Here is a 12,309-nt window from a genome sequence, read left to right as displayed (position 1 = left end):
ATTTTGACGAGCTCTTGGTCACTTACATAATATAGAGATGACTTAAGCATACCATATAAGAACCTTTACTGAAGCTGAGAGTGTTGAACAATTTGTACAGATTCTGATAAATTCTTTTATAGATGGCAGAATAAGGAATTTTGTGTTTGAATCATGCATGCAGTAATCTGTAACCATAATTTTTGTGGTGATCGTTTTGGGGAGGGCACAAATGGTTGATATTTTTCAAAATCATGTTTAATCTTGCCATAGAACCACTGTATACAACAATTTTCAGATCATGTGAAATGGTAGCATTCTAATTATTTAGGCTACATGAATTGATCTGGTGTTCTGACTTTTAATTCCAAAGAAAGCAACAATTTAGACAAACTGTTGTCATGATCTGCAACGGATGTACAAAAGGCATTTTTTCCAAAGAAAATGATCGATTTTGAAAACAAGATAGCAAAAATTTGCAACCAGAAGCCAAAAAAAATTGATGCAGCCTAAATGTGATTTGTGAATCTTTTTGTGCAGAAGTTGTGTATAGAACTGGTGTACATTGTATTATCTGTTGGTGTTTCTGTTGAAAACGGGTGCTTGTAGGACCAATGTATAGCAACTTTTCTAGTTCCGTAATGTCACAGGATACATGTAATGGCAGCCATGCTTGGGTACAGCCAGTAAGTATGCAAGTGTGGAGGACCAAAGAAGACGCTGTCATTATACAGAATAGCTTTAGACAATTACCCTACATTGTAGATGTTAGAATGGAAAGGATTCAATGGCCTACTAGTAATTACTATATACATGAGTGTTACCTCACTTTCTAGACTCCAACATGGCTGAGTGAAATGAGTTTACCAAGTGGTACCACCACCAACTGGACAGGACAGCATTTGTTGGGTTGTACTCAGAGAAGTTGTTGCATGCTGTTGGAACAGTTTACCAGATGCATGTGTATTGGTTTGTAGAACCGGGAGCCATGACAATACATGACAACATGAATAAAATTTTGGCTACACCTCAAAGTTTGAGCCATTGCTGTCAATGGCTTTGACAATGTTTACTTCAACCTCCATCTGTCCTGCACACCTCCCTGCAAACTTTTCATAATGGATCAGCCCTTTACTTCTGAATGTAGAAAGTAAAACTACTTGCTGCTGTTGTCATGGCTCCCTTGTAGAGGTCCGAGTTGCGTAGAAAAAAATTGTGGCGTATTGTGTGAAGTATGTTTTGTTTACAAAACCTATGGGGTGTCAGAATGTGGCAAAAAAAAAAAGATTTGTCAAGCGTGGGGAGAAGAATGTGAAGGAGTTGTCAGGAGAAGGAAGATGCCGGTGTGATCCTTATTGTTAAGTTTTGGCAGTGTGAATCCAGTGGGGAAAGATCTGTATCCACAGAGTGAATGATTGCAACAACCCTTAGTCTTAATCTCAGTAGATAGGTGGACGTTGTGTCTCTGTGTACTTATTGACATTCATGACCTGTCAAGCAAATAGTATAGACACTCATGAATTGCAATAATAATCTTATTATAGATGACACAGCTCACCTATCCCCATTATCTTCCCCTCTGGTTGAGCATTGCCAAAACTTAACTGCATGAGGAAAGTTGAAAAGTGTACTGCATGTGTTTTCTGTTAAAAATTATATGAGCTGTACTTACCCACTGTCCAACTTTGCCCTGTAATGTTAAACCTTTTGTGTTGGTTTCCAGCAAGGCAGAATCTATAGAATTTGACACAAATTTTCACCCGTTGGAACTCTGTAGTCTATATGTAGCTGTTGTGTAAGTTAAGAATTTGTAAATACAAAAAGGCTTGTTTATCCGAGCCCATCCTACTTAACGTAATGTGCCTTACAAATTCATCAATCAAGGTATAGAGAAGATATCATACTGATACTTAAAGGATCAGGGTAGTACAATGACTACACCGTCTTGCTTGTTTTGTCTGCATGTATCATGTAGTCAGTGTTATTGTGGGCAGTAGGGAAACTGGGCACCTAGTTTGAAACTCAGCCATCTTGTAAATACCTGTATTCTCTCGCTCTGAGTCGCCTTAGCAGTGAGTATGAATATATATTTTCCAGTACCAATAAACTTTTTATTCTTTTGTACTTAAGGCTGTCTGTCTGCGTGTCTTCTTTGCCTGCATTGTTACATGTAGGGTCGTTTTAAGGGGATGAAAAAATATCAGAAAGGTTTATTACACAAGATACTAGTATTTAATAGATCTCAGAAAAGACGACAAATAGTAATCACATCTTCCATGGGTAGATAGTGTTGATTAAGGACAATGCATAAGAATCTATATTTGGGACCATGAGGCCACACTTTGATAACCTTAAGAGAAAAGTCTTGCTATCCATTCTGGTATTAAAAACTCTCTATCCTGACAATTAGTAGGACCTCCCTCAACATCTGCTTGGAGATTATCCCCCTCTGTTGAAGTGGACCCGTCCGTTACGTCGACAACAAAGATGGCGGACTTTCGTTCAGGATGTTCGGTATTTTCTCGGTAAGTTGTTATTTTCTCCGTTTTTCGGAGATGTTCGCGCAGGAAATGGCCTTTTAAAGCTATGATACGATAATCTCACTCAAATTTTGCACGGTATTCATGTAAACAGAAGAGGACCGAGGTACAACGCGTTGTTGAACCTACAGCTGTGTCCCGCCCCCCTCCCACTCGGCAACTGATCTAGCGGACGACAATTTCTTTGCCCGTCTGCTAAGGAAAGGAAGCTACATTTTCTCCATACGTTGATAAACAGTTACTGATAACACGATGCCAGGAAAGCCGCTTCAGGGTTGGTTTACTGGCGTCTGGGACAGAGTCTGCGCCAAGGTGAACAAGGCGGTTGTTTTCTTGGACGGACCCTCGGCAGAAGTCTTGCACTGGTGCGGAGGAGCTGCCAGGCTCTTCAAGGCTGGTGCAGTCAACGTCAAGGAGTTCTCATCTTTTGAGGTAACGTTCAAGTTTTACCACCTCGCGCCTACGGCGCTCGAGGTCCCCTCAAGCAGTTTAAAGAACCCCCCCCCCCTTCAAAATCCTGGCTACGGGCATGCTCCCCTCTTTTATTTGTGATCATAAGTCTTTTATCGACTGACTTTCTTAGTATAAGCGTTAATCTTCAATAACTATCTTTCCAATAATCTTTAGTCATTTGGCGTTAACATCAACAACGTTTACTAATATCATCTGTTTCTTCTTCTGCCACTCTGTGAGGATAAGATTTACAAGATCTCTGAAACGGAAACGTCCTTATCTAGTCAGCTTCCAATTAACACTTAACCGGGCAAACCAATTACCATTGATCCCTGTTAGGCAGTTACTACCTATCTTTGGGAAGAGTTTAAATGCAAGAAATGAGCCATAATAAGAAGCATTGCTACTAATGACCATTGCACTTTTCTGAAAATTTAACTACCTGTAACATTTAGTGTTTAACAAAAGTTGCAGCCAAAGGCTATGTTCAATGTGAAGTTATATTTGGTAACTGTTTGTCCCAGTCTGCCAGAAGAGTTTGTATGAAAGAAGTGTGCTATAAATAAGAGGCATAATATTTGCTTAGAAACATTATACATTTAAAAGAAATTTAACTAACTGTTCAACAAACAAACAAACAATGAGAGTGAGTGTTCATGAAACAAAGTTGCAGCTAAAAGCTATGTTCAATGTGAAGTTATATTTGATAACTGTTTGTCCCAGTCTGCCAAAGATGACCAGCCCAAGGCCGTGTTTGTGCTGTCCTCGGTGCTGAAAGGCCAGGCCATGACTGTGATCAGGGACATCATCACGGCCAGCCAGTTCCAGTACTGTGTGGTGGTGTGCAGCGTAAACCACTACACACACCAGACTGTACACGGGGCACAGGAGAGCGAGAGCAGGGAGGTGTTCGACCAGTTTGAGGAGAAGATGTGTGAGTGGATGGGGAACATGGTGGGTACGGGTGCCTGTGCTGCTTTGGAAATCTGACTGTATCTATATTCAAAGACAATTCAAGCTTTACTACTGGATAAATGACGGAGATGACTTCCGGACGTTTCGAGTAACATTCGTCACTCTTCTTCAGTGTCACTTTTTTTAATTTTGAATTTTGAATTGAGTTTGAACTGTCTTCGAATATCATTTTACTTGGATATCTAACCTCCAGCAACTGACTGTATCTATACTTTTGGTGTATCAATTCGTCTGATATACAAAAAAAACTGTCCAAAAGTATTAGGGGCTAGCTTATGATTTGGCAACAGGCTGAGGTCATCAGAGTTAATGAGCATAACTCAACCAATTCTGTTGTTATTGATGAATGTAGTGTTCTTTAACATATTATTGGAATTGGGACCAATGACAGGTTTGTTTTGTACAAAATATTAGACTAATTTTTTTATGACTGTATGGTCAGCAAATGTTTGTGGCAGATAACATCAAAATCGATAAGGCGTCAAGCGCTGTGTCAACATAATTAACAACTGTGGACTTTTGTTTCAGAACTACACAGCAGAGGTGTTGTACGAGCCTGTGAGTTTTGCCCCCATCTGTCCTGGCCTGTTCACCACACCAGCCTACTCCTCCATGTTCCCTCTCACACCTTCAGACATGGACAGTATCAGGCAGATGAGAATAGCAAGGGTCAGTGTTATAAGTTCTTGATTATTATGAGAGAAGAAAGATTCATAAAGAGCACTTTCCATAGGAACTAAAGTGATAAAAGATACATGTATAATGTTTCCTTTAGAAAGTATTATTTTGTGAGATAGTATACACATGTAATAGAAATTACTAGAATGTGTCTGTGTGGTATTCTTGTTCTTAACATTGGCTTTTCTTTCCTTTAGGGTGAAGCAGTCGGGGATGACTCTATGAAGATAGACTTCAGCCATCTGTCAACTGATCTGCAGATTTGGATCAAGGTGAGATGCATGTCTCAACAGTGACACCTGCTGGTTTGCTTCTGAACTTCACATAGTAAGGGATTAGATACTAGTAAGTTGGTTGTCTAGATCAGTGCTCAATTTGTGTGTAGAGAACACTCACGTTTTGATACTTAGAAACTTGGATTTCACCCAGCCGTACCCCTGGTCATTGTTTGGTCTTAAAATTTGATTGAAACATTCCTATGTTACATTCCTATGTTTTTTGCATCATTCATAGTGTAACATAGTACATTATATCCCTGCTATCTTGTATATTGTTTTTGAACCTAGATGCTGGTGTCGAACCTCAGCAGCCTGTTTGAGGGGTTGAATGTCAGAGAAGACTGTTACGCTGTCGGCCCCTTCAGCAGAGTCATCGCTTCTGAGCTGGCAAATCTCAACTCTGCCAAGAACAGGAGAAAAGTAGGTGTATCAGGGCAAATTCTTCCATGTGTCAGTTCAGATGTTTTTCTAGATTCTAGATATAGACAGAATATAAAAGAACAACACAACTCATTGCTTACTTTATTCCTAGAATATTTCAAATGCAATCACAGGTTTGGCCAACAGTTCAAAAACATCAACCAAAGACTGGAAGTTTGAAGTTTGAAATGCATGTAGTGAGGAAATCTAAAGTCAATATTGTTAGTATCAAATGAAAATTTCAGTTTTTTTATTGTGTCCCTTCCTTGTTATATGTGTAACTCTTTCAGCTGTTGGGAATTATTTTTCAAACAAACCATAATAAATATTCATGCCCAGAGTCGACCAATAGAACTCCTCTTTGTATCCCTACAGACAGCAGCCAACAAAGCGTCCATCCTGTTTGTGGACAGGAGTCTGGACATGGTGGGTCCGTGTGGTCATCAGACGGACTCCCTCGCCGACAAGGTCATTACCCTGTTGCCACGGTTACAGGGACACACGGTGGACGTGTCCATCAACATGACCAGTCTGCTGTCCAAGGGAGCGTGAGTAAAACATCCATTTAGGGTTCTCCAGGTCAAACTATTATACAGTACATGTAGTAGCCTGGCTGCCTGACCCCAGCGCTTAGAATAGGGAAAGAAAAATCAGTGATGCCTCAACCGACTCTCTCCCAACATGCCCTGCTCCCAGAGTTGACACCCTTCATCAAATTATCTATCCTCGTGCGAGAAATAGAATTAGACCCTGGGTGCCTAACTCAAACCCCGGCCAAAGGGAATATCTGGTCGCGTGGGGTCTGGCACCCATTAAAGCATCCTTCATTCAGTATTCCACTAGAAAAAAATGTCTCAGTACAAATACACGTTAGGTAGGCATCCTTCCATCTCAAGGGATGATGGTAGCAATAGTGTAAGTCTGGTGTTGTGACCGTGTGCAGCATCTAGTGTGGCTATCTTTGCATGGCAGTCCTGACAACAGTTAGGACATGTACAAGCCTTCATTTCCACTAGTATAGTCTTCATCCTTTCTTTTCTTTTGTCCCCTCAGCCAGCTGTATCCCCAGCTGATCTGCCCAGGCACACTGAGCCATGCAGACTCAGCATCACAGGCTCTACTCAACTCATTTGTCACACTCAAGCAAAAGGTTCAGTACTGGGCTCTCTACAGACTTCATAAGATTCAAAGACAATTTGAACTTCAGGATAAATTACAGAGATTACTTACAGACATTTCAAGTGACACCCATCACTCCTCATTTGAAAAGTTCAAAAGTAATCTTTGTACTGTCTTTGAATATTGCTTACCTGGAGGTTGGATGTCTAGCCTTCATTCAAAGTACTTGATAAGATATCTCATCTGTTTTAAACAGTCACACCATGTATTTGATAAAGTTGGCATTTATATAGCAATAATCGTATGGGTCATGCTGATCCTACTGATGTAACTTCTGTCCCTTGCAGGAGTGCCTGATGGATGTAAACAGGCACCTGGTGGAAGTGGCGACCCAGGAGAAGCTGCTGGTCAGTCTCCCCACCAAGCCTGGCCGCCTGGGAGCTCAGCAGCTGGAGGGACATCTCAAACTCTTCAGGTAAACGGAAGGGGTAACAGTCCTTAGGACGAGACATTAATTAACAGGCTGTGGTCCACTGACACTGTTCATTGTGCTTCTTGAAAAAAAAGCCAGGGGAATTTTCCCGTTACAATGAACCTGTAAATCCTGTACTTACATGTAGCATCTGTCTTCTCTGTCACGACCAGTGGGAGATTAGCTCTTCAGTGAGCTAAAACTGGATTGAGATCACAATTCCTTTTTTTAATGTGTCCTTCCCTAGGGAACCAGACAGCACCAGGGCCTTTGTATGTAGCATGCCGGCTGTACAGACCCTGAACCACCCCCTCTACCCTCACACTGAGGAGTTACTGTAGATAACATGTATAGATGTGTCTTTACAGGGAACCAGACAGCACCAGGGCGTTTGTACAGCATGCTGGTGTCCTTCAGCTGGCCATGGCAGCTGTACAGACCCTGAACCACCCCCTCTACCCTCACACGGAGGAGTTACTGGGTCTGGAGAAGACTCTGATGCAGAACGCTGGAGACCAGGACTGTCCTACAGCACTGCATCAGCTGACACAGCTGTTACAGGTCAGACAGCAGTCAGACAAAATTAATATTTTACAAACATTTTTACGTTATGTTATTAAGTTATGCTAGTCTTTATTCTAACACAAAGGGTACACATGGATCAAATTTCCAATGACCACTCTTAGTTTCATCAGGATAACATATACATGTAATGACAAAAAAAATGAATCACTTCCATATGTACATGTAAACCCACAAGAGTTCATTCTTCAACATGTACATCAGAGTGCCAGCTTACATGTATTTCCTGGTAGATGCTTCTTTGATTCTATACCAATTAATTGCTTTCACATTGCCAGCATAAGCATGATTGCAACCCTTGTGTCTACTGTACATGTAGATTGTCAGTCTTTGCTGATTGTTGTTGTTTGTCCTGTAGGAGAGAGAAGAGTCTAAGGATCGAGGTGGGCGGACCAGGAGACAGAGGTGTAGTCTGGAGGACGTGCTGGCCCTGCTGGTGTTTGTGTACTCACTGTTAGGGGAGGAACATGTGGGAACAGCTGAGGAGGAGGGGAGGCTCAGGGTAGAGGCAGAATTTTTATTTTTACCTTTGCAGAAGGAAAACATATTGTTTTTGCTCTGTTTCGTCTTCCTCTTCTTTTACTTCTCCAAACAAAGAAAGTCAATAGCATGGACCAGACTGCTGTCACCATGGTAACTGGTGCGGTAGCAGACACCCTGTGGTGTCGGGTTACATTTTGTACCAGGACACAGCTGGAATGGCTGCTTCCATACATTATATGTGTGTGAGTAACATTAAACAGAGCAGTAATTAGGCTAGACCAATTGTGAAGGTAAGCATTATGCATTCGCTTTTTCAAATGTTACCTTTCTAGTCTTTATTCATGTATTGTTATCAGGCTCAATGACCATATCAAAATACATCATCAATAGTATACACATATAAAAAATCTCCTCCACTACTCAACACTACATAACAGTGAGGATGTGTTTAAAATATGTGGAAGAAAGTAAGAAATTGGGACATGTTTAGTATGAAAAATATCTTGTTGTTTTGTTACTCTTCAGTATGACCAAACCTTGTCATGCTCTAACTACTAACCCCATATCCATATAACATCTTTACATAAAGAACTGTGACTTTTCTGTCCCTAACTCACTGCCATCCAAAGGACTACCTGGTCAACCCTTCTGATGAAGAAGAGCTGAAGGTTCGAGCTGCTGAATAACAGTTTACTCATGAATCATAATGTTAATAGTAACCAAATTAAATGTAAATTTTATAATAATGAAAAAATTATCCTAAAATCATTCTGTTCTTAATCCTTCATCTTCAATCCTTTAATCATTCTTCATTTTTCAAGATTTTAAATCGAATCTGCAAGCTAAAGTAAAACGTAGCAACAAGAAGACTTGTGTGTGTGTGATCAAACTTTTGATATCAGAACAATGAAAAAAAATTTTTTTTTTGATATTCAGGTCACTAAATCTTGATCAATTGATCTATTCCACCACAATATTCCACCCATGGCATCACTTGTTACAACCATTTAACAACTAAAAGAAAAACAAAATTACCATCCTTTGAAGGCATGAAAAGTCTGCCAAAACTGATAGATTTTCTTTTTTTTTTCAGGAAACAATAATACATGCCATCCTGTCACAAGCAACCCTGTCCCCAGAGTTACAGTCATTGGGTAAGTAATGTTATTATGAGTGTTGCTTTTTCATTTGAAGATTGCATCTGTTGACTGGCTACTATCCACATAGTGCGTAACATTCCATAGTCAACTCAGATGAGTCTTTTAAATATGCGTATTAGAATGTAAGTCCAAACGTAACAGTTTCTTGGCTTTTGTAAATGTCCATGGATTCATGACACTGTTATCCATTCCTGTCTGTTTTCCACAGTTGGTGAGAATACCACAGAAGACAGAATACGAAGTGTCATCAACGATGTGTTCATCAAGTTGAAAGGGCTTGGTAGGGCCAGGACAGGACTCCAACAGTTTGGGTGAGTTTTTACAGCGTCGAACCTTCTCTCTTTGGGTTCCTTAACTATAGAAGTCCATGGGGAGAAAACTGTGTTCTTGTCACAGTTGTCTCATATCCGGGTCCCACAGGTCCCGGGTTCAATACTCACTGTACCCAACGTTGCCCTTGGGAAAGGCACTTTACATGACTTTCCTCCCTGGACAGTGGAGTGACGCCCACCAAGCCTCTAGTCTTTGGCTAATCTGTGTAGTAACTGTGTGCCAAAATCACACTACGGAATTTGTGCGCCAATGTGTCAACATCATTTGCCCCCGAGACCCTTAAAATTTTATTTTTTAGTCTCATACCGATGTTCCGCTCCCCAGTTCTGTGTTCACACCTGGCAGTGTGACCCAGGTAGCCTCGTACCGCCCCCTGGTGAGACAGCTGATGGAACAGATCTTCCACCCAGACAAACCTGACGTCCCCGACGTGGAACATCTGTCCTCGGGGCTCACTGACCTGCTCAAGAGTGGCTTCAGGTGAGCACTTCAGACCAGGCATAGCACGAGGCCTAGAGTACAATTAAAGTCTTAATTATCATACAATGTCAGATAAGACCGCTGAAGACAATAGAAAATTTGTACCATAAGTGAACTTTTGTGTTGTATTAACCTTAGTACAGGTGAAATTGGGACTGTACAGGTATTTCTGATGTGAACCTGCACCTACCTTGCACTGGTCCATGTACTGGGTGAAATTATATACAAATGTAGGTACACTAGTATGTGTATATTCATTTGCTGATGATACTTATGTTTTGTACATTCACCAGTATCATTATATACTAGTATGTCTGCCTTTTCTCCCTCTGGGCCAGTCTTTCATAAAAAAAGCTCATCTGTTGTAAAAAAAAACTTCAAAGATATAACTCCACCTTGTCCCCTCAGGATGTTCATGAGTGTGTCGAAGCCCCGCCCGAGTGACCACCCTCTCCTGATGGTGTACGTGGTGGGTGGAGTCACCTGTCAGGAGGTCCGACTCATCAGGGAGGCCGTGGCAGCTGCCAAGACGGAGACTGAGGTATGTAGAATGGTTTTATTATGACATCAACCATATCACAACAGTCACAGCCCAAAGGCTGAATTGATGAAGTGATATTACAGAAATTGACTGCCAAAATGAAAAACATTTCTACACAAGCTAAGTAAGATCGCTTACCCCCTCCCGAAAGGATCCCATGAACTTTTGAACATGTCCTCCATTGTTTGAAATGTGCAAACACAGCAAAGTATCGTTAAAGTATTAGTACTAGGTGAAAAATTGTTCTTGTTCAAGCACAGTTTTCACATTATATTCTGCTATAAGTGGTAGCCATCATTTCTGAGTGTCTCTCCTGGTTTTGTCTTCGATTATATACATCTGTTTCGTTTTGATGGTTGAACACGTGCTGATATCAGTATTGCATGTTTCCAGGTTGTTGTAGGCAGCACCAGGCTACTGAAGCCTTCAGACGTGGTTCACCAAGTCTTGTGTCAGAACAACCTGTTCCCAGACCTGGGACTGTGACAAACGTCACCATCAACTACAGTAGGAACTTCTATGGGTATATTTATGTCTTCTCCTTAAGTCTTAATCATGTAGAAAACAACAAGAGAGCAATGCCCTTGCAACTCAAACTTCAAGGTGAGCTACATTTTGTACTTTTGCCTGTGTTGAAGGAAAGTATCAAACTTCATCATAGGTAGATCTGTTCCATGTGAGTTTGCATTCCATATCGTAGCTAAGTTCGTTGGTCAGGCCATACAATTATTTTGCTACATGGAGAGGAGTGCCAGAATGCCAAAGTTCTCAGCATTGCCTGTAGCAGGCTTTGAGGCATTGCTAAGAAAACATCAACAGTGTATCTAAAGGTACAGACATAATGAACTACAAATGTATCAATATTAATATCTTACCCTACATTTGATATGATCTATAATTGTACAAAGTCATAGCAAAGTGTAACCACATCAAGAGCAAGACATACAAAATAACACATATGACAATTGTATAGAAATGATACTTCATATATAACTTGTGTGCCATTTTTTTGATTTACCAAGACATGCTGGATGTCGCCTACATGTATGTATATCATGATGTGGAAATGTTCCTGACATGCCACGTGTGCTTTATACGAGAATAATCAATGCTGTTCAGTTAGCAGTTTGTTGGAAAATACAAATTACCAGAACATTCCTACTATGTTCATTAGCACAGTACATGTAGGTTTGTATGGATAAAGTGCCATAGCAATGTACATGGTATCATACTTTGTAGGTGTGAAAATAGGAAGTTATACTCAGCATTTTCCAGACGTGCGATATTGTATTGCTAACAGAGCTATTTATTTTTTCAGCTGTCTTGATTGATGTGACAGAAGAGTTAGCATGATGTGATGTGCTTTTGTTGCAGGAGCAGCGTACATTGTATGATAGCCGGTTGTAATCTGTACCAGTCTCATAGAACAGCCCTGAAGTCACTCTGTGTGAAATACATGTAACATTACAAGAACCTCTGACAGACAGGCATTTTGAAGACGTTCAAGGAGTTTGGGAGTGTTGGGTCTTACTAGCGGTGGAACCAGTGTGTCCAGGTATAATGTGATGGAGCCTTATCATGAAGCAAATGGGCCAGGCACGAGGCCCTTCCTGCCAAAAGCATGGTCTGCATAAGAAAGAGGCGTATCACTAATTTGTCTTGGTTCAATGCTCACCAAATGTCAACACAAGAAAATGCAACCGTTACAGTATTTGTAAAAAAAAGACAAGTTTAATTCTTGATTGACATGAAAGACCTACATGTAAATACAGAAAATCGCAAATACATGTATCGCAGTACATCTGAAGCCTGTTTT

At 40.8% G+C, this 12,309-nt stretch overlaps 1 protein-coding gene across 2 annotated transcripts; it reads left to right on the top strand.

Moving 5' to 3' along the window:
• Positions 1-2,450: 2,450 nt before the first annotated feature.
• On the top strand, positions 2,451-11,040 carry LOC109484754 (sec1 family domain-containing protein 2-like). Of its 2 annotated transcripts, XM_019788123.1 has the most exons (16): positions 2,451-2,951; positions 3,696-3,926; positions 4,476-4,616; positions 4,823-4,897; positions 5,192-5,323; positions 5,699-5,871; positions 6,377-6,473; positions 6,790-6,917; positions 7,283-7,475; positions 7,855-7,998; positions 8,609-8,647; positions 9,073-9,133; positions 9,348-9,450; positions 9,797-9,952; positions 10,361-10,493; positions 10,887-11,040. In XM_019788123.1, the coding sequence occupies exons 1-16, from the start codon at positions 2,772-2,774 to the stop codon at positions 10,977-10,979; spliced, it is 2,079 nt and encodes a 692-aa protein (XP_019643682.1). In that variant the 5' UTR covers positions 2,451-2,771; the 3' UTR covers positions 10,980-11,040. The 2 variants fall into 2 exon arrangements, with proteins under 2 accessions (XP_019643682.1, XP_019643683.1); XM_019788124.1 differs by lacking the exon at positions 8,609-8,647 and having other exon boundaries at positions 10,887-11,034.
• The last annotated feature ends 1,269 nt before the right edge of the window (positions 11,041-12,309 follow it).

This window comes from Branchiostoma belcheri, unplaced genomic scaffold (assembly GCF_001625305.1).
Source record: "Branchiostoma belcheri isolate BF01 breed outbred unplaced genomic scaffold, Haploidv18h27 scaffold7, whole genome shotgun sequence".
NCBI classification, from domain to species: Eukaryota; Metazoa; Chordata; class Leptocardii; order Amphioxiformes; family Branchiostomatidae; genus Branchiostoma; species Branchiostoma belcheri.
Note: the sequence above shows the minus strand (reverse complement) of the source record. Positions and strands in the feature narration are given on the sequence as shown.